Here is a 27376-nt window from a genome sequence, read left to right as displayed (position 1 = left end):
ACAGGGCATGTCCAATAAGAGACGCTCAAGTTTTCCATTTTGAGCCTTAATGGACACAACCTTGGATAAATTGAGTCTTAGTGTCTACTCTGTATTTTTTAAGTGGTTGATGCCCCTTGACCCGTGCTGACCCCTAGCTGGCAGTAACCACTCTGTGGCAGAAGCACTGCTCCTCTTCCTTGATGCCCTCCCTGAGCCTGTGGTCCCCTTCTCCTTGTACCAGCAGTGCCTGGAGTGCTGCTCCAACACCAGTCAGTGTAAAAAGGTCAGTACCAATTCAACTCACTCATTAAAGTAGACATTACTTTTCTCAGTGCCCCTATAGTAGGATATTCTGTATGTAATGATTGTCTACTGTACTAAGTCTTGTTCATTAGGCTTGAAATGTTCTGAAATAGGGAGGGACTAACAATTATTTAGTACTTTTTTTTCTCTTTTTTTTTTTACGTTTTCTGTTGTGTGCTGTTGTGAACCCAACCCAGTTGTGGGAAATTGGCTGTGACTTGTTCTCATGTTGGGGTGTTTTAACTTGTCTATGGTATTGAGTGATGTTTTTCTTCATCCTCAGGTTGTATCCTTGTTACCTCAGTGCCATAAAAACGTGTTTAACTATATAGCGGCTTTTCTCCGCGAGTTGTTGAAGCATTCTACACACAATAGCCTGGATGTCAATATTTTAGGTAAGGTAAAATGTGTAACACTTTTTGCATTCTTATCAAACACACAAACAATTGACTGAATGTGTTTTTAAAAGGGTTCAAATTAAACTTGATGGTCTTCTTGACCAGTACCCAAGAGGTTCAATGTTTACAAAGTCGAGCAGTGCAAGTTTAAGATCGGAAGCCGTAACAAGCTTTCCTATTTGTTGGTTTCCATATGTGTCACAATATGCAATGAAGCAGTAAAACAATAGCACCAGGGACTGTTGCGATAAAATGCCTGATTATTCCACTGCATGCAAATGGTTATGGAAGCTTGTTGGGGTTTTATATTCCAAAGGCCATAGTAGTCTTTCCGTGGTGTGATACTGTGCATATGTTGTTTTTTCTTTTTTCACCTTAGTGCAATCAGTTATCATTTATTTACTTAGTTGAAAATATAGCCTAGTAATACAATACTAGCTATAGCTACGATATTGGCTGTAATAATGCTGGGTCAGATTCTGGATTTGGTTCCTTTTTCAGTGTTCTCCTTTTAATTAAAAGGTTTTATGATGCATAATAAAAAAGCGAACCTGTTTAACCTTACATCAAGTACCAGTTAGTAATTATTATGTTATTGACATTGTGCCCTGTGTCATCCTTCACAGCCAGCATTTTTGCTGCCTTGCTACTGAGGTCACCCACAAAGCAGGACCTTGCAGAGAAGAGGAAGACCCAAGAGTTCTTTCAGCATTTCCTAGTCCAGGACCTCTCCTGAATAGAAGAGGGTGCTCCTGCTGTGTCTTTTAGACACTATTTTAGTTTAATGTACAGCTCAGTATTTGTAATAATAATTGTAATAAGTTCCTATTCATATAGATGGCTTTTTGTATATGTCCAGTCAGTCAAATTGTTTAGGCCTACTCTCCTTTTGATTTGAAATCAACTATGTTTTGACAAGCAATGTTTAACCTGTAAGCTGTTGATGCACAGCTTTTATTCTGTCACTGAGTAGCTGTAGTAAACTGACCATTTTTAATGTATGTATATTTACCAATTTATTTAAAGAAAATAAAATTGTGCTGTTTTGTGAAGGCAAAACAGTGGATCGTTTTATATATGAAAGTATTTCAAACAGTTGTGGTTTGGCGATTTCATGTTTCTTTACCATTTAGCAAGCAAATGGAAAAAGTTTGTTTGGAATATAATAAACCCACTGTCACATTTGTCTTTGGCTTATCCAATGTGGTCCTTTGGCTGTTGGTACTGATTGGGAATTACAAATCAAATGATTGCTTTTGTAGCTTTGCATTATTCTAAATTGTATATTTAATTATAGTACTTTCGATTTCATTATAGGGGTACTAGTGTACATGGGAGGGGTATATTTCCCAGAATACAACACGAGGGGGAGGCTGAATATGACGATTCTATTTAATCATGGTATCACTAGGGAGGGGATGGGAAGAAAGTGTTAAGCGACCCGAAACATAAACCAAGTCGGCATTTGCGCTGCACGGGTAAATGTTTTCTGTCTTGTATATATATTTCTAGTGGAGCCCTGTAACTTTTACTTCGTCAGTTTATCTGTTTCGACGGGAGATTTATCGACAGACAGCCAGTCAAGCTAACGTTAGCTGGCTAGCTAGCACTACGTTAGTTCACAGATTTGTAGCTAGCGTTAACTACTAACGTTGCCTAACTAGTTAGCTAGTAACGTTAGATATCTAAGCATAAAATACCCTGCTTGTTGTTTTACGCTGCATGCTTGGTAGCTGCTTATCATGAACTTGATCATTAGTATTATAGCTAACGTTAGTCTGAAACGTTGTTGATTAACGTTAGCTAGCTTGACATTATTTTCAACCCACACTATCGTTAAAGCTAACGCTTTCGAAATACCGTTGCATTGTCAAAAAAAACTAGCTGTCATGTTTTCCTTTTAGTTAACATGCTATGTAAAAGTGTTCAACTAGCGAGACATTTACGTTTGCATATTAATGTTAGCTAACTAGCTAGTTAATTGAACTGTCATGTCGATCGAAGTTAACTATTGACAGCTGGCTGTTTTTTATTTAACTAACGTTACCTAGTTATTACCAGGATGGAAGTTGGTTGTCCTTGCAACTCTAAAGTTAGCTGCCCACCCAACGTTGGCTACCTAGCCAAATAATTACAACTATTCACAAATGCACGAGCTAGCTATTAGTTATGTGGTCGCGCTGTATGGAGCCTTTAGTCAAAAGGCGAAATCACAGATGAGTGTGACATGACATCTTTAACTTGTCTCCTGAAAGTGTTTGTATATAGCTTTGGTGTAATCCTAGCTAAGGTTTAAAAAAATATGTATTTAACCTGGAAGGGCTCATTGAGATTTGGAATCTCTTTTTCAAGAGCGTCCTGGCCAAGATGGGCAGCACCAAGTCATTACACAATTACAGGCAGAAAGAATGAAAAACGACAGGTAATCTAGTAAAAAAAAATAAAACACAGAATTCATACAACAAATTTGAAAACATTGACAGGTCAGGGAATCGGCCTCAAAATACTATATAAATGATTTAAAAACACCAATCGGGACAAGTTCTACCAGTTCAAAAGTATTTGGTACGGCGTTCCAAGCAGATGGCGCAGAGTTCATAAAAGCCATTTTTACCAAATTCAGTTCGGACATTTGGAACAGTAAGTATGATAAAGTCCTGTGAATAAAATGGTAGTAAACCCAAAATGGCTTTGTAAATAAAAGTATACCAGTGACTGAGCCTACGATTGACTAGAGAAGGCCAGCCAACCCTGGTATATAAAAGTGCAGTGGTGCGTAAGGGTTTTGCAGTTTAAAATAAATCTCAATGCTTCATGGTAAAGGGTGTCAATTGATCTCAAACATACTTATTTTCCACGATAAACCACTGTGCTGTCAAACGAAATCAGAAAGTTCTAGAACTCCATGGGTGTCAAGATGGTTACTGCCTAGGAACATAGACCATTCTACACCATTCAAATGAAACCAAATCAAATGTGTTTTTTGTCACATGCTTGGTAAACAACAGGTAGACTAATGGTAAAATACTTACTTATGACCCTTCCCAACAATGCAGAGCAGAAATAATAAAATAATAATAACAAGGAATAACTAAACAATGAGTAACGATAACTTGGCTATATACACAGGGTACCAGTACCGAGTCCATGTGCGAGGTAATAGAAGGTAGATATATATGTACATATAGGTAGGGATAAAGTGACTAAGCAACAGGCTAGATCATAAACTGTATCAGCAGCGTATGTGATGAGTCTAAAAAATTAGTGCAAAAAGGGTCAATGCAGATACTCTTGGTAGCTATTTGGTTAACTATTTAACTAACTACAGTATTTAGCTGTCTTATGGATTGGGGGTAGAAGCTGTTCAGGATCTTGTTGCTTACATGCGTTGTGCATCGGTCCAGCTTCTCATGCGGTAGCAGAGAGAACAGTCTGACTTGGGTGGCTGGAGTCTGACAATTTTTAGTGCCTTCCTTACACTGCCTGGTATTGAGTTCCTGGTATAGAGGTCCATTCGGGTGTTATTGGATTAATTTGCTATTTGTAAGCCACTCTGACACATTGTTCTCCATAAAATGTGAGTAGCCTTTGCAGTTGAGCTGGCCATTTAAAGGAAATGGCTCAAATCTTCCCATGTAACTGTCATACTCATGGAATTTGTTGCATGAATTAGCCTAAATCCATATATAGCTACATCTAGACCTTACTCCAATGCATCGTAGAGAATAGATGAGTTTTATAATTTCACTCCAGCGTTAGGGAATAGGTATAACTGTCCACCTTAGACAAATGGTCCCATGTGGCTCAGTTGGTAGAGCATGGTGTTTGCAACGCCAGGGTTTTGGGTTCAATTCCCACGGGGGACCAATACGGGGGGAAAAAAATGTATGAAATGTTTGCATTCACTACTGTAAGTCGCTCTGGATAAGAGTGTCTGCTAAATGACTAAAATGTAAAAAAAAAAAAAAATGGTTATGGTGCTATGCATGGCATGTTTGAAGATGATGAGTAGCCTACACTATACCACTTTTGTAACCAAACTTTAGACTATAGATTTGGTGGCTTTTAACTGGCACTACCAGAGAACTGTTCAGTTATCTTCTCTAGCTGCATTCTCAATATAGCAAGGTGTTGTCTTCAATAGCAAGTGTTTCACGCTTGTCTTTGGATTAAAAATAACTGCTCTGCATTGTCCCACTTACCTATCTTTGCAATACTCCACCAAATATATTTCCAAGTATCTATATTCTGCTCTTGGAAGGTGGAAATATTAGCCTCAAGTGTCAAAAAGCATTTTTGTTTTTCCCTCAAATTTCCTGTTTACAGTATTTGCTTGGGAGCCACGTAGGCCTTCCCCATTTAGCCAAATAGCTACAGGGTTAGCCCAGGTCACTGACTGAAGCTAGGCTTTAGCTACCTTAATTGCAAGGAATCATAATTTGTTATATTCTTTACTTCAATGGGTCAAGATGTAGCAAGCACAGAGATTGTTTCTGAAAACAGAATGGTTTTGAAATTCAGAGAAGGGTAGGTCAGCACTCACTTCCCTCCCTGCATTTTAAATGAACACATTGACTTTGAAGTGGCACAGCACGACTCATCAAAGCCACCACCCTCACACTTTCCTGTCTATCCTCCTCTGTGCAGGAACAAGTGAGCACGCCGTCCTCTGTGCACACTCACCCACCAGAGGCGGCCAGCCCAGCCGGGACCATGAGCGAGCGTGGCCCTCGCACGGAGGCCTCCATGTTTTTGGAGGTGGACCGCCTCGAGTGCGATGACAACGATGAAGACAAGATGGCGCACTACGACGACGACAAAGACGACGCCGACCTGATGTCGGCACCCTCGGGCTCCCGCGTCTACGACCGCACTACGGTGCTCATCGAGCAGGACCCCATCCGGCTGGACGAGGAGGGAGAGGAGGACCATGGACACTGCGTGGGGGACGACGATGGGGGCACTTTCCTAGTCGACGGGGACCTGGACGAGGAGGAGGAGGAGGAGGGCTCTATGACCTTCATGGGCGACCAGGACGGTATGTCACAGGGATACGTGCATCACACCATCTCGCCCGACCAGATCCAGTTCATCATCAACCCGGGGTCCATGGCCATGCCACGCAACATCGAGGGGGCCACCCTCACTCTGCACTCCGAGTGTCCAGAAACCAAGCAAAGGGAGGTATGTTGGCTTACGTGCCCCCTCACCACTGAAATGCATTATGTGATGCTGTGTGGAGGTCATACAGCGTATTTGAGGGGATCCGTTTGGGCAAGGCAAGGCGTAGAATCACTAATCTTGATCACATAATGAGTAGTCATTTGGAATGCAAGGTGGATTTTGCGCTCCCTGATTTAGATGTACTTGATCTCAACACACAGTTAGCCTAGTGTGTTGTGTTAAGTCAAAATAATAGAGACCCCAGGTTGAAAGGGAGCAACGTGAGGCATGAGCAGGGAGAGTAAATTCACTGGATGAATGAAATGCTTTGATTTGCCTAGCGAGCTAGGTTCTCCTCAAGACCTTTCTGCTTCCACATGGTTTCAGTGTTGTAAAAATACTTCAAAGTACTACTTAAGTAGGTTTTTGGGGGGTATCTGTACATTACTTGACTATTTATATTTTTGATGAATTTCACTTCATTACATTTCTGAAGAAAATAATGTACTTTTTACTCCATATTTTCCCTGACACCCAAAAGTACTCGTTACATTTTGAATCCTTAGCAGGACAGGAAAACGGTCTAATTCACGCACTTAAAGAGAAAATCCCTGGTCATCCCTACTGCATCTGATCTGGCGGACTCACTAAACACATGCTTTGTTTGTAAATTATGTCTGAGTGTTGGAGTGTGCCTCTGGCTATCCGTAAATTTAAAAAAACAAGAAAATCATGCCATCTGGTTTGCGTAATATAAGGAATGTGATTATTATTATTATTATTATTATGATTATTATTTTATTTTTTAGTGTGATACTTAAGTAAATATAGCAATTACATTTACTTTTGATACTTAAGTATATTTAAAACCAAACTTACTTTTACTCAAGTAGGGTTTTACTGGGTGACTTTTACTTGAGTATGACAATTGGTACTTTTTCCACCACTGCATTGTTTTATATGATAAATGTTCAACCCCTCCTCCCCTGTGTACAGAACAGCACACATAGTAAATGACTCATCTGAAGTTTGTGCAGTGTCATTATTTGTGTTGTACTTTATGATGGCAGGTCTAGTGGCTGCAGACTTTACATCTATCTCTTAATCATTGTGTAAGGCACGCTGGTCTGCAAAAGAGCACTGGAGCTTGTTGGAGGGTTGCACCTCCAGGCTATTTCTTCCTAGAATGCAAAGCAGCACCGTAACAACAGGCTACCTCAGGGTCACACCAGTTCAACACTACTCCTGACCAATCATGATGACTCCCGGCCAAATATTGCACCCTCAATGCAACAAGTTTCTGTTTGTTACCAGGGTCCCCCTCTGTCACCATGTTGGCGACTTGGCCAGTGCCACTAGGGTACTTGTGCTGTCTTTGTGTTGAAGTGCTCTGCTGGAGCCCATCCAGTCCACTCTGCCCCCTCCTAGCCTAGCTACTTGCATGATGTCATTGAGGGAGTGAAAATGCATTTTGCTTGCTTACAATTGGATTTATGAAATCTCATCTACAGACTCAGAGCCAAAGATACAATCACCCCAAATGACTGTTCCTCTCCAAATTCATTTGGCATCTGTTCATGTTGCTTTTCCAAAATGTGTGTCCTCCTTATTTCCTTTTGACGTTTTGTCATAATTGCAGATGTGGATTCCTAACATTGCAGATGTTAATTTCAATGTTTCTCTAGTCTAGGTGTTCTAAATGTCTCAATGCAACACAAAGCAGTCCTTAGCATAGCAGTTCAGTAGGCTCTGCAGCATTCTTACATACCTTTTCAGTAGGCCTTGCAACATTCTTACATAAATTTTCAGTAGGCCTTGTAGCATTCTTACATACCTTTTCAGTAGGCCTTGCAGCATTCTTACATACCTTTTCAGTAGGCTTTGCAGCATTCTTACATACCATTTCAGTACACTTAGCAGCATCTAGTTGCATTAGACACTCTCTGTGTAGCCTACTACTGGAGTGCTCTTTCCCCACTGTGCATGTGGGAGGTGATGGCATGCCAATCTAGTGAACCTGTTTGATTTGAAGTGATGCTGCAGAAGTGGGAGAGTCAGTCGTGAAGTTGTGGGGGTTGAATAACAATACAGTACAGCTGATACGCTGTAGCAGCACCGGCAGCCAGGCTCCTCACTGTGTGGGGTTCATACTTACTTCCCTTCCTCCTCTCTTGTGTTAGTGCAAAAAATACAAATCATTTCTATCTTTATGCGCATTCACAGAACCCTACTCACGCTCACTGACACTCCAACACACCCCCCCCCCACTCAGTTCATTTGCTCACACGCACATAACATGCACACACATTTATACTGACTCTACACGCACGTACACATTCATCATATACGCTGCTACTACTTTGTTTGTCTTATGCCTAGTCACCTTACCCCTATACATATCTACCTCTATCACTCCATTACACTCCCTGCACATTGTAAATATGGTATTGGAACGGATCCTGTTTTATAGCTTCTTACATTCTCATGTTCTTATTTCTATTTCTCGTGTGTTTTTGCTCTACCTTGTGTTATTTGTACTACATTGATATTGATTTCTGCATTGTTGGGTTTAGAGCTTGCAAGAAAGGCTGTTACTTGTGCACATGACATTGAAACTTGAATGAATAGCACAACCAGTCAGTCATTTAGGCCTAGTATCACCAAGGGACAGGTTATGCTGGGTCGTATTCATTAGTGCACATTGTAGCAAAACGTTTTGCAACGGACAAGTTCAGGTAGTCCCTCTGTATATCGGTCAGATTTCTTCCGTTTGGTCCCTGATGAATAAGACCTCCGGCTGGGGGGGGTTCTCCTATCTCCTCTTTTAACATAGACAACTGTTGGCCTAAGCCGTCTCTGTTAGGTTCCAGTAATTTGTAGTGTCATGCGGAGACTGCTAGTGGACCAGTTGTCATGGCTGGAATCCATGCTTTTGGAGAAATAATAGAGGACCGCTAGCTCAACAAAAAAAAAAATGTGGGATTGGACAGGCTGCCTCACTATTGTGTCTAGTAGGGCCTCTCTGTGTGCAATGTGGCTATCCAGGAGTTACATAAGGGGATGTGAGCTGTTGTTCACTATTTATTAAGGGAAAAGAGTGTCATTTTAACGAGGTCAGGGCTGGTTGACTTTCTCTTGAAATTTGCCTAACAAAGCGTTATTTCTTTTACCCCCAGTCTACAAGAGGATCAAGGCATTAAGTTATGGGGTATAACGCAAGCTCTGTAAATAGGGGGGTGGGAGATAAAGCTTGGATGGGAAGGCTTTGTGTTATGACAATGTAGGCTAGTGTGTTCTATGGGAATACGGAGGAGGGGAAAAGAGCTGGCTTTATTCTCTCCCCGGGGCCTTTTGTGTGAGAACAGAACAGAGCCATAAGACAGACTGACTGCCACGGCCGCTGAATGCGGAGACTGCTGAGATGAAACACGATGCACAGCAGAATCAGTCAGATGGAAATGGATGGGGGGGGGTTGAGTTACTGATGTCATGTGCACTTACACGCTCATGCGCCGTGTCATTGTTACCGGTGCAAACATACCTCATTTGTTTCTCACTCTGGCTCTCATCCTATCGCCTCACCTCCTTCTCAACCATATTGGAGAAGGTCCGAGGTCCCTCCCCTCTGACCTTATTATCCAAAGTCTTTCGATAGGCGAGGAGAGATGTCGCAAAGAATCAAGGAAAGATTAATTAAGAAAAAGTAATTATCTTCTTGTCTGTCACTCAGGTGAAGCGGTACCAGTGCATGTTTGAGGGCTGCACACGGACCTACAGCACGGCGGGCAACCTGCGCACGCACCAGAAGACCCACCGGGGCGAGTACACGTTTGTGTGCAACCAGTTAGGCTGCGGCAAGGCCTTCCTCACCTCCTACAGCCTGAAGATCCACGTGCGCGTTCACACCAAGGAGAAGCCCTTTGAGTGCGACGTGCAGGGCTGCGAGAAGGCCTTCAACACCCTGTACAGGTGAGGCTCGACTAACACAAAACTTACTAGCTGCATGTCGAAATATTCCCAGACATGCTGACTAATCAGATGACTGTATATCTACAGGTAACTGCCAAATAAAGGAAACACCAAACATAAAGTGTATTAACTTCTATGGGCTACGTGGACGCTAGCGTCCCACCTGCGGGACACAGCCAGTGAAATATCAGGGCGGCAAATTCAAAAACAACAAAATGTCATAATTCAATTTCTCAAACATACAACTATTTTACACCATTTTAAAGATACACTTCTCCTTGATGTAACCACATTGTCCGATTTCAAAAAGGCTTTACAGCGAAAGCAAAACATTAGATTGTTAGGAGAGTACATTGACAAAAATAATCACACAGACATTTTCCAAGCAAGGACATGTGTCAATAAAACCCAAAACACAGCTAAATGAAGCACTAACCTTTGACGATCTTCATCAGATGACACTCCTAGGACGTTATGTTACACAATACATGTATGTTTTGTTCGATAAAGTTCATATTTATATCCAAAAACAGCATTTTACATTGACGTGTGATGTTCAGAAAATGTATTCCCACCAAAACCTCAGGTGAATGTGCACATCAATTTACAAAAATACTCATCATAAACGTTGACAAAATATATAACAATTATTTAAAGATTTATAGATGGACTACTCCTGGATGCAACCGCTTTGTCAGATTTTAAAATAGCTTTACGGAGAAAGCACATTTTTCAATATTCTGAGTACATAGTTCAGCCATCACAGAGAGCTATACAGACACCCGCCATGTTCGGGGCAACCTAAACTCAGAATTAGTATTAGAAATATTCTCTTACCTTTGCTGATCTTCGTCAGAATGCACTCCCAGGACTGCTACTTCCACAAGAAATGTTGTTTTTGTTCGAAATAATCCATATTTATGTACAAATACCTCTGTTTTGTTCGTGCGTACAGATCACTTATCCAAAGGCATAACGCGCGAGCGCGGAACCAGAGACGAAAAGTCAAAATGTTCCATTACCGTACTTAGAAGCATGTCAAACGCTGTTTAAAATCAATCTTTATGGTATTTTTAATGTAAAATGGAGATAATATTCCAACCGGAAAATAGCATATTCAGTCAAGAAGAAAAAGAAGGAACGGCGCCCTCGTGTGACCGCGCATATCCAATCCCTTTGTTGGCAGGCAGACCACTCAGTAACTGAGCTCCTATACTCTGCCCAGTGACAGGAGAATGCTCAAACCACTTTCTGAAGGCTTTTGACAGCCAATGGAAGCTTTAGGAAGTGCAACGTAACCCCACAGATACTGTAGTTTCGAAAGGGACTAGAAAGAAGAACTACTATTCTCAGATCCTCCACTTGCTGGTTGACTTTTTCTCAGGTTTTTGCCTGCCATATGAGTTCTGTTATACTCACAGACACCATTCAAACAGTTTTAGAAACTTCAGAGTGTTTTCTATCCAAATCTACTAATAATATGCATATTCTAGTTTCTGGGCCAGAGTAGTAACCTGGTTAAATTGGGTATGTTTTTCATCCGACCGTGAAAATACTGCCCCTAGCCCAGACAGGTTAATAGGGTGTTGGGCCATCACGAGCCAGAACAGCTTCAATGTACCTTGGCATAGTTTCTACAAGTGTTTGGAACTCTATTGGAGGGATGCAACACCATTCTTCCACAAGAAATTCCACCATTTGATGTTTTGTTGAATGGTGGTGGAAAACGCTGACTTAGGCGCCGCTCCAGAATCTCCCATAAGTGTGACTGAGACACACACACCCTTTAAGCTCTTTTGAGACCCCTCTTTCAAAGTTACTGAGATCTCGTATTGTAGTCATGGTAGCCAAAATAATGGGCAACTGGGCATTTTCATGCATGATGGGGATGTTAATTGCTTAATTAACTCAGGAACCACACCTGTGTGGAAGCACTTGCTTTCAATATACATTGTATCCCTCATTTACTCAAGTGTTTCCTTTTATTTTGGCAGTTATCTGTATATGTAGGCCTATACTGAAGATGGATCGATAATAGATGAAACATAACAGGTAATAAATTACATATAAAATAGATACAATATAAAAAATGTCAAGTGACATCTAGCCTACACGTAGGGCCTAAAATGTACTTTTTGGTCCACCATCCACAGCCACTCAGTTATTTACCATTAAAAAAAAGAACACAAAACAGCAGATGACCATGCTTGTTTCTTAAATAAGAAATGTATTAGAAGTAATGTGGTATATTGCTCAATTTCATTCCTTTATCCATAATAGCTGCCCCTTTAAGGCCGGGAGGTTACCGTGGTAATGGGGCTACTTGAGTAGTGTCAAGTGTGTCTGTGATTTGGGATCAGTTGAGGCAGCAGACTCAACTAACGTTGAAAAACAACCGAGCTTGTGAACAAAACAATGTAAATGGCCAATAAACACGAGGACAAAGTCTCACTTTGTAGACTTTAGATTAAATTAGACACATTTTTACCCCCCAGTCCCAGTAAGCAAAATGGCGTATTTTCCAGACGTTGAAGTTACATTCAAATTAGGTTCTGAATGAAAGGTGAAAAGGTATTTTCTGTATGTTTAAAATACATATTTTAGATGTTGAAAATGTATTTTCCGGATGTTGAAGTCAAGCAAATTTTTGGCTGTGATTGAAAGTTGAAAATAAGTAATTTATCGACGTCTATGTTTGGGCCAAATCAAGGCTGGACTATACCGTACAAAATCTGAGCCAAGCATAGACGGCGCTTCTTTTTTTTGCGCTCTGCCTCCAAAAAGTGGGCACTGCTTATCAATGGGCGGCATCAGCTCTCACCTAAAAAGCCAATATGCCACTGGTTGAGAGAAATTGTCATTATTTTTGGTCAGAATTAAGTTAGGTTTTATGTGTTGTTGTTGTTGTTGTTGGAGGTACATTTTGGCTAGTTTGGCTCAGAAAATGCCGCCCTCATCAATCTGCCGTCATAAGCGGACACCTAATCCTGCCTAATGAGCAGGCTGACCGTGTGTGCGCAGCGCCTCCAAAAATGCGCACAGCTCCCCTGCCAGGCAGTGTTGCTACGTGAGGTGGGATATAGGATTTGTAATTCTTTGTGCGATTAGTAGTTATGAAACAAAACGGCACAAATCATTTGAAGACGCTACTGCAGCATCTTTCTAACCAGCACGTGCTCATACTTGACTTTTTGACTTTTTATTCGCGAATGTAATACTCCATCTAGAGCCGTGCAAATTGACCAGCCACCAATGTTGTTGGTGAAATAGACATTCTTACCCGCCAATACCGAAATCTACCTCCCTACATCCATTCAGAGGTATTCTTCCATAGTAGATTAGCAAACAATGTGTAGGCCTAGGGCTGTGACAGTCATGGACTTTTGGTTGACTGTTACACGGAACCCAAACCGGCTGCGCGTGTGCGCCATCGTGGATACATTTATTTTGTCCCCCCACACCAAACGCAATCACGACATGCAGGTTAAAATATCAAAACAAACTCTGAACCAATGACATTCATTTGGGGACAGTTTGAAAAGCATTCAACATTTATTGCAATTTAGCTAGTTAGCTTGCACTTGCTAGCTAATTTGTCCTATTTAGCTAGCTTGCTGTTGCTAGCTAATTTGTCCTGGGATATAAACATTGAGTTGTTATTTTACCTGAAATGCACAAGGTCCTCTACTCCGACAGTTAATCCACACACAAAACGGTCAACCGAATCGTTTCTAGTCATCTCTCCTCCTTCCAGGCTTTTTCATCTTTGAACTGACATGGTGATTGGCATCTAAACTTTCATAGTATTACTACACCGACCGGCAGCACAGTTCGTCTTTCAATCACCCACGTGGGTATAACCAATGAGGAGATGGCACGTGGGTACCTGCTTCTATAAACCAATGAGGAGATGGCAGAGGCAGGACTTGCAACGCGATCTGCGTCAGAAATTGAAAGGACTTCTATTTTAGCCCTTGGCAACGCAGACGCTCGTGAGCAGTGTGGGTGCAAAAATTGAATAACATAGATTCCTAAATTTGTTTTGCTACGCGAGCGGTGTGGTCAGCCTGTTATTGGTCAGCAAATTTATTGAGGTCACGTTTATAACAGTTCTAAAAGCAAAACTGTTCCCATCTTCAGGCAGCTGTTCATTCCACAACCCCCCCCCCACCCAGATATGACAGTTAATTTATTTTGGACTGTCTTCATCCATAACCATCAATTATGCAGTTATATGGTAATTGTGCCAGCCTTAGGCCTAGTTTTTTCATTCAGTCTGACTTTGCATAAAAAAAGGATGTATCAAAAAAGAGGATGTGCTTGCTTTTCTTATCTACAGCACAGTCTGTCTGTAGGCCCAATCGTTTTGTCATTTCATTGTGATCTAATATCATTAGTATTTAGTTGTTTTTTCTCCCAAGTACTGAAGTGCTTTTATGCATTGTTGGGTGTTCTAGCCTAATTGGTAAGGACTTTGTTTTATCTCCCAATTTTAGTTTTCTAATTTGTTTTCTAATTTGTTCTTGCTTTTGTAGTATCTGCTGCATTTAGCTTATTTGGTTTAGCACTCAATAAAGGCATTATGAAAGGAGACCCTCAGCCAGGCCAGTGGTAGGCTAGTCAGCCAGTGGCTCCAGTGTTGTGACATTGAACCGAAGACCACAGAGACGGGTGGTGGTGGAAGCGTGCCACCATCGACTCCCCTGTCAAGGTCCATTTATCACTACGGCCAAGCCAATGTGTTGTTTCCCCCTAATCACATTACTTTGCTCTCAGAACCATGCTGCCCTGTCCCCTCCTATAAGGGAAACGGTGGCACTACATCTCTACTCGGCCAAGGGTCCTGTTCATTAGGCACCAAACAGAAGAAAACGGACTGAAACGGGGAAGGATTACATAGACTTGTCCAATAACAATAGCAAAAGTTGGTTTTCCATTGCTTGCCCTAATCAAAATGACCCTGGATTGTGTCCTTAAAGTTTACAGCAAGATTAGGTTCTTTCCCAATTTGGTGTCTTTCTCTTGGAGTGCCACCTAATCTTCTAGGCCCAAGTGTTTGCACATTACAGTCTGCTGTGTTCTAATGTGTACTCATGTTTATTTCATTCAAGATGGTGAGAACATTTTCAGACGCTAAATATTTTTGCTCTTGATAAAAGAGCTACATTTCCACTTGGAATTAGGCCTACCATTTAAATGTCAATGATGTCTTTATATATATTTCTAGTAAAGGAATAAAATTCCCCGACAGGCGTGCATCATTTTTCAAACACTGCTTAACCCTTCAAATCAAACACTTCTACTGTAACTATCCGATCTAGCCCACTGCTTCCTACTTCACGGCTGGCTCTCGTTCGCTGAGTTTGAAAACAAAGAATAGTACAGAACTTCACATCCATACAACTTTTGGTGGGATTATGACATGGTTAGAAAGTAGTAATAAGCTATCTCTAAGCCATATTCTTCAAAAACAACAAGGAAATTGAATTTATCCTCCAAACATTACACATAGCTCCTTTAAATCTTCCCCGTGGTTGATTACTTGTAATTATCTCCTCTCGGCAGACTGAAAGCACACCAGAGACTGCACACGGGGAAGACGTTCAACTGTGAATCGGAGGGATGCACAAAGTACTTTACCACACTCAGTGACCTGAGGAAGCACATTCGCACTCATACTGGGGAGAAACCATTCCGGTGAGTTCTCCGACGCCACGCACCACTGTGGTTTATGTTTCACAAGGGGAGGAAGACCACTGCCTTGGATATAGGACATTATCTGCTAATGTTTGGATGCCATTTTCTTGGTTTGAGTTTTTCTATGCATATAACAAATGTAGCCTAAAGGAGTGGGAGAAATGCACATTGAGGGGGAACAGTGAGGGGCATGACACTGCTTTGTGGTGCACCAATTTTTCCTAATTTCTATGCACCAGCTTTTCTAATCTTCATTTTTTTAAATTATTCTTCAGCAGCTTAAGCTCCACATGTTTTTCTCTATTGCTGTTTGGCTTACATTGACAGATCATTTGTGTGATCTTCCCTCTAGGTGTGACCATGATGGTTGTGGCAAGGCGTTTGCTGCCAGCCATCACCTAAAGACGCATGTACGGACACACACAGGTACGCTTTACTTAGGCTACTTCTGTTTGGAAAATACATTTCAGAATGACTGTCAACCAATCATTCATCCATATTCCACACCTCAGAGACAATTTTATTGTTATAATGGCGCCACCGAGAGGGCTACCTCGCTTCTAGCTCTTGGTAAACTATGCAGTGTTTAAATTTTTTTTTTTTTTTTTAAATAGTGTTTTATTTCTTACATTGTTAGCCCAGAACATTGTTTGTGTTATTACATACAGCCGGAAAGAACTATTGGATATCAGAGTGGCGGTAACTCACCAGCACTACCAGCATTACGACCAGGAATACGACTTTCCCGAAGCGGATCCTTTGTTCGCACCCCCCCATGGTAATTGAACTGATTCCAGAAGCCGAACCAAAACAAAGCCTGCGGAGGAGAGGTATTCGGAGTGGTCTTCTAGTCCGACTTAGGAGGCGCGCGCACACCACTCACCGCTTCCGAGTATATTACTCGCAAATGTTCAGTCTCTGGATAATAAAGTTGACGAACTCAGGGCGAGGGCTTCTTTCCAGAGAGACTTCAAGGATTGTAACATACTCTGTTTCACGGAAATATGGCTCTCTCGGGATTTACAGCCAGTTGGGTTCTCAGTTCATCGCGCAGACAGGAATAAATATCTCTCCGGGAAGAAGGGCGGGGTGTATGTTTCATGATTAACGACTCATGGTGTAATTGTGATAACATACTGGAACTCAAGTCCTTTTGTTCACTCGACCTAGAATACCTCACAATCAAATGCCGACCGTATTATCTCCCAAGAGAATTTTCTTTGGTTATAGTCACGGTCGTGTATATCCCCCCCCCCTCAAGCCAATACCACGACGGCCCTCAAAGAACTTCACTGGACTTTATGCAAACTGGAAACCACATATCCTGAGGCTGCATTTATTGTAGCTGGGGATTTGAACAAAGACAATTTGAGGAAAAGGCTGCCGAAGTTCTATCGACTGTAGTACTCGCGCTGCTAAAACACTCGACCACTGTTACTCCAACATCTCCGATGCCTACAAGGCCCTCCCCCGCCCTCCTTTCTGCAAATCTGACCATGACTCCATTTTGCTCCTCCCTCTCCTATAGGCAGAAACTCAAACAGGAAGTACCTGTGCTAAGGACTATTCAACGCTGGTCTGACCAATCACGCTTCAAGATTGTTTTGATCATGTGGACTGGGATATGTTCCAGGTAGCTTCAGAGAATAATGTCGATGAATACACTGATACGGTGAATGAGTTTCAGGAAGTGTATAGGAGATGTTGTACCCACTGTGACTATTAAAACCTACACTAATCAGAATAGATGGCAGCATTCGCGCAAAACTGAAAGCTCGAACCATCGCATTTAACCATGGCAAGGTGACTGGGAATATGGCAGAATACAAACAGTGTAGTTATTCCCTCCGCAAGGAAATCAAACCGGCAAAACATCCATATAGAGACAAAGTGGAGTCGCAATTCAACGGCTCAAACACAAGACTATGTGTCATGGTCTACAGACAATCACGGACTACAAACGGAAAACCAGCCACGTCGTGGACACCAATGTCTTGCTTCCGGACAAGCTCAATGTCTTCTTCGCCCACTTTTAGGATGACACAGTGCCACTGCCGCGGCCCGCTACCAAGGACTGTGGGCTTTCTTTCTCCGTGGCCGACCTGAGTAAGACATTTAAGCGTGTTAACCCTCGCAAGGCTGCCGGCCCAGACGGCATCCCTAGCCGCGTCCTCGGAGCATGCGCAGACCAGCTGGCTGGTGTGTATCTTAGTCTATGCCGCTCTGACATTGCTTGTCCACATATTTATATATTCTTACTTCCTTTACTTAGATTTGTGTGTATTGGGTGTATGTTGTAAAATTGTTAGATATTACTGCACTGTCGGAACTAGAAACACAAGTGTTTCACTACACGCGCAATAACATCTGATAAACACGTGTATGTGACTAATAAAAATGTATTTTAACGTTTTCTGATATTTTATATTAGGAAATGATCGTGTTTGATTTGACACAACCTTTCGATTGGACAATGTTTGTCATGCAGACCAAATACTAATTTCCCTTTGCATACAGTGAAGGTGACCCTCTCCCTTCCTCCCATTCTCCCTTGTCTCGCCCCCCCTTCCCCCTCCATCCATCCTTCCCTCAGGGGAGAAGCCTTTCAACTGTCCCAGCGACGGCTGTGAGAAAGCATTCAGCAGCCAGTACAGTTTGAAGAGTCACGTCAGGGGCCATGGGGCCAGGGGCCAGCCCTTCAGTGTCACCCTCACCCACCCCTTGTCCGAGGTGAGCCATACATAAATCAAAGTAACTATTTCAGACAGTGTCTCATTTTGCTAAGAGCGTGGCGCTAACAACGTCATAGACGTGGGTTCGATTCCCTTGTGGCCACCAATTTAAAAAAGAATGCACTCAGTGTTGGATAGAAGTTGCTGAATAGAGTGTATTGTTAATGTTAATAACATGGATTAATTAGCCTGTGAAGTCATTTTAAGGTGGTCAGGGTTTTTTTTTCCCCAAGGGTAAACTAATTTATTTGTACCTACAACATCGTTCCCGCTATCAGTATAGTCTGTTTTGATTGTTTTTATGATCTAACGTATTACATTCTATCCTTATGCATCTTTATGACTTCAGACGGCTTTTGCTCTAGAAAGGAAGGCTTCTTGGCTTCTCCCGTGTCTCGTTCTGTTAATGTTTCTAGGCAGTGGAAAATGTCATTTGGGCCTATTCATCTCTAATTACAGGATGCAAATCATTCACTGTGCCTCAGTGACTTGAGCCTCATCTCGACTGACTCGGAGCTCAGAGAAAACATCCACAATGTGAGTGTGTTTGCGCTTTATTTCATCAGCCCTTATTTGACTATATAGGTCCTTCTGCTTTTGTCCATGTATGAACAATTTATTTTGTGGTGGGGTACTATGACAGCAATAACAACCATATTTGTTTTGTTTCTGTATAAAGGATCAATAAAGAATCAAGATGTATTGTAAGACAGACATGTACTATTGTGTTAATGCTTGGTCACATCTGTGTTAGTCTCAGAACTTGGACTTGAGCAGTGTTACCCCCGTGAGGATCTTCGAGCTCATGTTCCAGAGTCCGGAGAACAGTGTTAGTCAAGACGATGCACATCCTCACGGCAAGTACCCATCACAATCTATAAACTGTAACTTGGGTTGATTTCCGTGCATTTTCATTCTAACTTTTGCTCTTTGTATTTTGTTTTTCATATTTTTCAGAGAGCCTTGTTGAAGCCTTTGGCCAGGAGACTGGCCAGTCCACCATGGGCGATGGATCCACCCCCATCTCCTTCTCGTTCTCCCTCGTCCCTTCCTCCTCATCCTCCTGTTCCCACTCCCACTCTCACCCTCACTCCCACACCACCACCACCACTGTCCTGGAGGCTTCCTCCCAGCTCCCTCTAAGCCAAACCCCCTCTTCCCAGACTCCAGCACCTCCTGCCCCCATTAGTAATATTACCGCAGTCAGCTCCACCCAGCCCCCCGCCACCTTTGTACCCTTACCCACTGCCCTGCAGACGCCAGATGTGCCTGCCCCCTACGTGGCACTGCCCGCCCAGACTGCTCCAATAGTGCCCTCTACTGCGCCAGTAATGGTGTCAGGCCCAGCCCTCGCCAACGCGGCTCTGGGCGCCGTTGTCACCGCCACAGAGACTGTGCCGCTGCCGGCCGTGGCTCACACTCACACTGTGCCTTTGGCCAGCAACACCAACCCTGCCCTGGTGCCCCCAGCCTCTGTCCCCACCTTCACCCCAAGCCACAGCCACACCCAGAGCCTGCTGCAGCCCAGCATCGTCATGTCCGACCAGAACCTGCAGTGGATCCTTAACACCGCAGCCAACAACCAGCAGAACCCAGAGCAAGCGGTAAGAGTGCCAGTTTGACATGCCGGTTAACATTGAATTGATAGTTTGGTTGAGTGGTGATGAATTTGTGTGGACATCAATGCTGTCAATGTTGTTTGTTTCCAGCCACACGGAGGTCCAAAAGTGGAGAAGGTCTTCTTTACCACAGCCATACCAGTGGGAGGAAATTCAGGTGAGATTTGTCCCCTACTTTTACCAGTGTGATTATTAACAGCAATAATGCTGCACTGACCCACATGAAAAAAATAATATAGTATACTGAAGCAATAAGGCCCGAGGGGTTGTGGTATATGGCCAATATACCACGGCTAAGGGCTGTTCTTAAGCAGGACGCAACGCGGAGTGCTAGGACACAGCCCTTAGTCGTAGTATATTGGCCATATATCAGAAACCCACAAGGTGCCTTATTGCTATTATAAACTGGTTACCAACATAATTAGAGCAGCTAAAATAAATGTTTTGTCATATCCATGGTATACGGTCTGATATAACATGGCTTTCAGACAATCAGCATTCAGGGCTCGAACCACCCAGTTTATAATATGGTATACATACTATAGTATTTACTGTAATGTTTTGCTGAATTTATTGTAGTATTCACTGTAGTATATATTTTTTTTTGTGGACTAGTATATTGTAGTATTTACATAAAGTGGGAGCTTTTTCCTTGAGGAAACCTACTGAACAAATACTAAAATAGCACATTTTCCATAACCTGTAGGTAGGACTGGGGAGCTTCTGCTCTTTTCTAAAATCTGAAGGAAACACAATATTTGTAGGTTTCTCACTTATGGGTGGCACAAATTTGGATATGGGGAAGGGGAACGGACAGAGTATATGCAAATGAAATACAGTAGTATTGCTATAGTTAAAGACGTGTTTTTGCAAACTGTAGTGTTTTTGCGGACATTACTTTAGTGTTTACTATAGTGTTTTACCATATACTACAAAATGATATAGTAAGTACTGTACATGATCAAGGGATACTACAGTGTGTAGTATATTATTCTACATTATAAACTGGGTGGTTCGAGCTGAATTCTGATTGGCTGACATGGGTATGACAAAACATGTATTTTTATTGCTCTAATTACATTGGTAACCAGTTTATAATAGCAATAAGGCACCTCGACGGTTTGCGATATATGGCCAATATACCACGACTAATATTTGCAGAGTGTGTTGGATATTATTCTACAGTATACTACAGCATTCTATAGTAAGTACTGTAATATTTTTTCCATGTGGGGTAGCCTACCAATGTTGAATGAATCAGGATATTTAAAAAGCACAAACTCAGTCAGTCATGTAGAAAACTCATCCATGTTGAATGTATTTACATGGCACAAATTAATTTGATGTTCCCTAGTAGCATTTTAATGGAATTTGAGTTACAAAGGATCGGATGTAATTTTTGGACAGCTGGCTTGGTCTGTAGTCATACTGTAGCTCCGGTTTGTGTTCATTAGGGTACATTGTGTTTCAAAGTGTTGTGCAAAAGAGAGTTCACTCTGTTTTGGATTTTCTTCCGTTTCGTGCCTAATGAAATACAACCCTTGTTTTGTAATGTGTTACAGGCAACTCTGTCCAGCAGATCGGCCTCAGCCTTCCCGTCATCATCATCAAACAGGAGGAGTCCTGCCAGTGCCAGTGTGCCTGCAGGGACTCTGCTAAAGACAAGAGCTCCAACAAGAGCAGCAACGCCTCGGCAGCACCACAACAACAGCCCGCAGTACCCCCCACTCCTCCACCTCCCCCCGCTCCCGTGGCACTGCCCTTTCCCCCCGTACTCCCCCCGGTGCCCTCTTTCCCCTTGTGCTGCCTCCCACCGCTCACCTCGGAAGTGAACGAGTCCCCGCCTCTTCCCCAAACAGGTGCAGTACTAGGACCGGATAGCCCCTCGACCTCTGTACAGACGTTCTCCACAGGGGTGGCCACGGCGACCACCAACCCCCCTCCTATCACGGATGGTTTGGCCACCATGGACGTGTCGGACTTCCTGTCCCTGCAGAGCCCCGAGAGCACGGCCAACATCGAGGCTCTGCTACTGGTGACCAGCAGTGACGACTTCACTATGGCTGGCGCTAGCACCACCATCAACCCCTAGTGGACACTCAGGCTTCGTCCCTATTCTCCACCCTTCTCTTGCATACTCCCAGTCATGGATTTAAAAGCATTGAGTTGGTGTAAGCGTTGAGCAAAGAGAGTTTCTACCATTGTTAAGTTAAAGGGAGTGTGCAAATGCACACTTTAGGAGAAGGATGTAGAATCAGGACGCAGCCGCACTTTCCGATTTACCCACTACACGTCCGCTTTTCAAGTATTGTAAGTGAAACTTAATGAGGGGGCTTGTTTTGGAAAAGCAGCAAAATGCATGCCAGTCTAGAAAAGTGTTCTTAATTGGCTGGCTCTCCATCAAACAAGACAAGGTCTTGAAAGGCCCTAAGAACTATTGTCTGCTTCTAATATGGCGTGAAGCTGATTCCTGAGAGAAGCAAAACAAAACATTGTTGTCTATATCCATGTACTGTACAATAGTTCCTAACTGTAACTAATACGATTAGTTGGTAAGTGATTGACCAGAATGCACTGCATGTGAAGTGAATTGGAATTTCATCAACTATATTTCCTACAAGGAATTTGTGGCAGTTTTGCCATTCCCTTAAAAGCAATGTATTGCTAATGCCATAATGTGAAGAGTAATTTCCAGTGTTTTACATAAATTAGCTAGTGTAGTCCAGATTTTAGTTTTGTCTTTCGTCTTGCTTTGTTTGTTAGTTTTTGTCTTTCTTTACAGGTATATTTACCAATTGAAAAAGAAATAGCCTGTGACACAATTTTGCTTGACTTTTAAATATAATTTAGAAGTCAATACATTAGGCTTATTACTAACTTAATATTAATATTTTGTACTTTTTTTTTTTTTTTTTTAATTGTTGGAGAAAAAAAATCTAAATCTCTGACCTTAGACTGTCATCAAGTCGCAGCTTATTGATCATCATTGTTAATTTATTCCACTTTTCGCCTAAGGTTTCTTTTTTAGACCCCCTCCTGTTACTGATTTTTGTTTTATTGAGCCCCGCTCAATCTAAGTTTCAGAAAACCGTTTCAACACTGCACCTTATTGCAATTAATTGTACACCGAGGTTGTCAAAAAAAGGTCCTCAATGGTATTTTTGGTCTGCAAAACCTCTTCACAATGGAATCATGAATCAAGGATGAAAAAAAATTATCTCACAAGTGTTTCTCTATGAATTACAACCCACTCAGGGATGCATCATGGCATATCTAATTGATACAACTTGCGAATTTCCTTTGTTTAATAAGAGATTGCCCATTTAGACATTTTAGCAGTCAACTGCCCGGATGCCCATCGATTGTAGTAGCCCCCTTTTTCGGCTGCACTCTCCCCTCTTTGTGCACTGTCTAATATGACCAGTTATCTGCGTTATTACTATGACACTATTTGAATACCACTGCGGTCAGAAGTGGTTTGTTTCTGAAGGGTTTTGATGATGGTGTAAATACGGTACATTTAAATATGAACACTTATTCCTTCAGATTGTTTTAGAATGTATTTGTTTTGTATATCATTTTCAATATGTAGACTTGAACCTTGGAGACTAAAGACAATACCCCCTGCGCTGCCCTTTGTCTTTGCATTCTGCGCCCATGCAGATGATCACACATCTTATGCAGAAGAGTTTAAAATTAAGCCTTTATAATGGTTAGTTTTAGGGCCATTGGCTTCTGTGCAGTCAACATAGTATTTATTTTCAAATGCAAGCATAAGTAACTTTCTTAGAGTATATGACGTTATTGTTTCACATGGGACATAATGCAATGATTACAAAAAAAATACAAAATTGGAGAGAAGGCGTTATGCCCTAATATCATGTGTAGAGCAACCTAGCCTTACTACAGGATCTCACTTGCTGTGGCTTACTGAGCTGGCTCCTTGCCTTGTCGATCTTTGCCTATGGCTTGATTTGGACACGCTGCCTGTCTTGTTCAATGCCTTTTAGCAGCTGTCTACAAGTGGACAAAATTACATTAAAAAGAAATACATCATTTTTTTGTTTTGAAGATTTAACAGATATTGTGCCAACAAATCAAATGATCCCCCAATTATTATTTTTCTATTGTCATTTTTTTTATGTGAAGATGTTACTGCAGAAATATACTGTAGACAGAAATTGTTTCTCTTTTTTTTTTTGTAGTACTGTATTGTAGACAACTTAATACTTTATTTTACATAATGTTGTTGTCGGAAATTGTAATTACATCAACATTTTGAATTGGTACTTCACAGGCATTGATTGACAGCAGCTATCATGTTTTATTATTTAGCATGGGAAGAGGGACTGAGATCCAACCTAGGTGTCATCATGTATCATAGGATAACATAGTATGCAGGAAATATTTGTCTGACAGACCTGAATAGGGGAAATGTTTAAACTAACATGGGCTTTGCCCTTTTCCTGTTTTGAGATTTAACCAATACCAAAACTTGGCGATAACCTGCAATATTAATTAATGTAGTTGGCACTTAAAATTGGGTCCACTAGAATATCAAATGTTAAATAATTTGTTTCTTATTGCTATTTATACTAAAGAAAAATATTAACGCAACAATTTGAAAGATTTTACTGAGTTACAGTTCACAAAAGGAAATTGGAAAATTGAAATAAATTCATTAGGCCCTAATCTATGGATTTCACATGACTGGGCAGGGGCGCAGCCATGGGTGTGACTGGGAGGGCATAGGCCCACCCACTGGGGAGCCAGGCCCAGACAATCAGAATTAGTTTTTCCACAACAAAAGGGCTTTATTACAGACAGAAATAATCATCAGCTGTCTGGGTGGCTGGTCTCCGACAATCCCGCAGGTGAAGAAGTTGGATGTTGAGGTCCTGTTTGGACATACCGCCAAATTCTCTAAAACGACATTGTTGTCCACCATAGCAACAGCTCTGGTGGACATTTCTGCAGTCAGCATGCCAATAGCACGCTCCCTCAACTTGACATCTGTGGCATTGTGCCCAGCATAAGGTGCACCTGTGTAATGATCATGCTGTTTAGTCAGCTTCTTGATATGCCTCACCTGTCCGGTGTATGGATTATATTGGCAAAGGAGAAATGCTCACTAACAAGGATGTTAACAAATTTGTGCACAAAATTTGAGAGAAGCATTTTGTACATATGGAACATTTCTGGGATCTTTTTTATTTTCATGAAACATGGGAACAACACTTTATATGTTGCGTTTATATTTTTGTTCAGTATAGGTATTCCCCCTCACAATGCTGGTCAATAACTTGAATTATTATAAATATGAACCCTGACTACCCTCTTACTGCCCTGAACATGTTCACCACCAATTCGATGCATACCTTTTTAAAGAAAATATCTATGCAATGATTTGACTGCAGTATTCCTTAAAGTACAAAATGCAACAAAAAATCATGACCAACCTTCTACATCAATGTCTTGGTCCAAGTAATTATGTTAAATCAATATTCAGGTTTGCTAATGTAAACTTTGAAGGCTCAACTTTCTCATGTGTGAAACTCCATATACGTAACCATTTTTGCTCAAAGATCTTTCAGTATTGAACTTAGCGGTATGACCAACTTGACATCCTATTTTCATCACCATAATCATCCATTTTATGTGAAGGTCCAACTTATTACATGATGTATCATGTTTGAGGTGGGGCTGTGAGCCTGGGCATTGAAATGTTTGTCTTTTTTCCATTGCTTTCCAGTGAATATTGAATCATTAGTTTTTTTTTTTACATTTACCTGTTTTCCCTCATGTGAGTTACCTGGTTAAACACTAACTGGATTTGCTTGGGGGGAAAATTTGAATATGATTCTGTTGTAAGAATTATTTGGGTCAAATGTACGTTGCATCTTTTTTAAGTTTTGGGTGAAAAACAATCATCTTTCTTGTGTTCTCATACTGTATGTGCTATTTTTACTCAAGTCATCTCAATTAACTTTACGTTAATCTGTAAGGGTGATACAAATTTGGACCCGATTTCTTAGACCAATTGTTAGAATTGAAAGTGCTGGTTCTAACTTTGCTAGAAGATACTGACCCTACTGTTACGCTTGTTTACACTGAGCTCAAAACGCAATCATGGTTACATTAAGACACTGGAGCGAGAAGGGTGGGAGAAGTTATTTCAATGCAGGGATGGGATATGCCACTGTACTCCAAAAAGCTGCCCTTTTCGTCCTCATGTTAGCTAGCAGCAGCCATTATGGAATGGCACAGATATCCACTAGTTACCATAACCACAAAGTCAAAATTGGCTATATTGTAAAACGTCATGAAAACAAGCGTTCTTAATTTAAGGGTTAGGCATAAGATTAGGTTTAAAATCACATGAGAGAAATAGGTGGGGTTTATGACTGAATTCATGAAAACAAAAATTAGCTTTTCTAAATTTAAGGTAGGCAGTGTGATTAGGTTTAAAATCACATTTTGAGAAGGGAAATGGCAGGGTCTCTGTCTGGCAGCTAGTGATCAAGGGCACGTCACATTGAACAAAGAAGCTGATTGGCTGACACTGCCATTCCAAAATGGCTGTGGTGAATACTGCTAGCTAGCAAGAGCACAAAAATTATAGTTTTCAGGGATGGATCTGTGTTAAGGTAAAATTGAGTACAGTGGAATATCCCAGAGGTACTTTTCTGACCCATATCTCACGCCGGCTCCACGGTGTCCAGGACAGCAGGTAGCCTAGCGGTTAAGGGTGTCGGGCCAGTAACCGAAAGGTCGCTGAATCAAATCCCCAAGCCTGCCAGGTGAAAAATCTGTCTGTGCCCTTGAGCAAGGCACTTAACCCTATTTGCTATTGTAAGTCACTCTGGATATGAGTGTCTGCTCAATGACTTAAATGTAACCATGGTTCTGACCCCAGTAGATCTGTGTAAACAAGGGTTGAGTCTTCTGGCAAGTTCAGCCTTTATGGAATTTATTATACACTTAACCGCTTACCTTTAGGTTAAATTGTCTGGCGAATAACGGCTCAAATGGGGATTTTTGTCCTTTTTTCTAGCCAATGGTCAGATGCTTGGAATGGTGAGTTCATAGGTGCAAAACACTGGGAGTTGTTTTGGAGTTTTTGAAAAAGTGCCACTTTGAAGAAAGCACAGTTTGTATTTTGGAATTCTGTTCATTTGAACACTCAATGGGTAAAACGAGGGGGAAACGTAATGCTTCCAAAGGAATGTCTTCAACACCCAAAGAATGAAGTTGTAAAGGATTTCTATTTTTAAAAGAATGTATCATGTGAAATTGGTTTGCTTATGCTTGTTTTGTATAAAGTAGTATTGTATAATAAAGTAATTACTTTTTGAATTGAGAGCAATATAATACTAAATAAATCTTATGACAGGTCTCCCAATTTTTGCCCAAGCGAAGAAGTTACGTGATCCATGATAGTTTATTTGACATACAAAATTATTCACATTTCCACCATGAGTAAAATCAGTCACGTCGGAGCAGGGAATGATCC

General features: G+C 41.6%; 2 protein-coding genes across 2 annotated transcripts in view; both read left to right on the top strand.

Moving 5' to 3' along the window:
* LOC106605115 (type II inositol 1,4,5-trisphosphate 5-phosphatase) overlaps positions 1 to 1870 on the top strand; it is a 33188-nt gene extending 31318 nt beyond the window's left edge. The window contains 3 exon segments of the mRNA XM_014200439.2: positions 138 to 265; positions 569 to 680; positions 1310 to 1870. Of these exon segments, the coding sequence (XP_014055914.2) occupies positions 138 to 265; positions 569 to 680; positions 1310 to 1419 (350 nt within the window). The 3' untranslated portion in view covers positions 1420 to 1870.
* Positions 1871 to 2036: 166 nt separating this feature from the next.
* On the top strand, positions 2037 to 27265 carry mtf1 (metal-regulatory transcription factor 1). The gene is made up of 11 exons (XM_014200437.2): positions 2037 to 2161; positions 5331 to 5867; positions 9577 to 9815; positions 15381 to 15512; positions 15865 to 15938; positions 18106 to 18242; positions 18704 to 18781; positions 18999 to 19101; positions 19202 to 19848; positions 19954 to 20020; positions 21426 to 27265. The coding sequence occupies exons 2-11, from the start codon at positions 5397 to 5399 to the stop codon at positions 21953 to 21955; spliced, it is 2478 nt and encodes an 825-aa protein (XP_014055912.1). The 5' UTR covers positions 2037 to 2161; positions 5331 to 5396; the 3' UTR covers positions 21956 to 27265.
* The last annotated feature ends 111 nt before the right edge of the window (positions 27266 to 27376 follow it).

This window comes from Salmo salar, chromosome ssa05, assembly GCF_905237065.1.
Source record: "Salmo salar chromosome ssa05, Ssal_v3.1, whole genome shotgun sequence".
Lineage (NCBI taxonomy): Eukaryota > Metazoa > Chordata > Actinopteri > Salmoniformes > Salmonidae > Salmo > Salmo salar.
The sequence above is the reverse complement of the archived record's forward strand: the minus strand, read 5'-3'. Positions and strand labels throughout refer to the sequence as shown.

Coding starts and splice junctions, on each gene's coding strand:
- mtf1 (XM_014200437.2), top strand. CDS start 5,397: ATGAGCGAGCGTGGCCCTCGCACGGAGGCCTCCATGTTTTTGGAGGTG. Junction 5,868..9,576: donor CAGAAACCAAGCAAAGGGAG/GTATGTTGGCTT, acceptor TCTGTCACTCAG/GTGAAGCGGTACCAGTGCAT. Junction 18,782..18,998: donor TCAGAGAAAACATCCACAAT/GTGAGTGTGTTT, acceptor CATCTGTGTTAG/TCTCAGAACTTGGACTTGAG.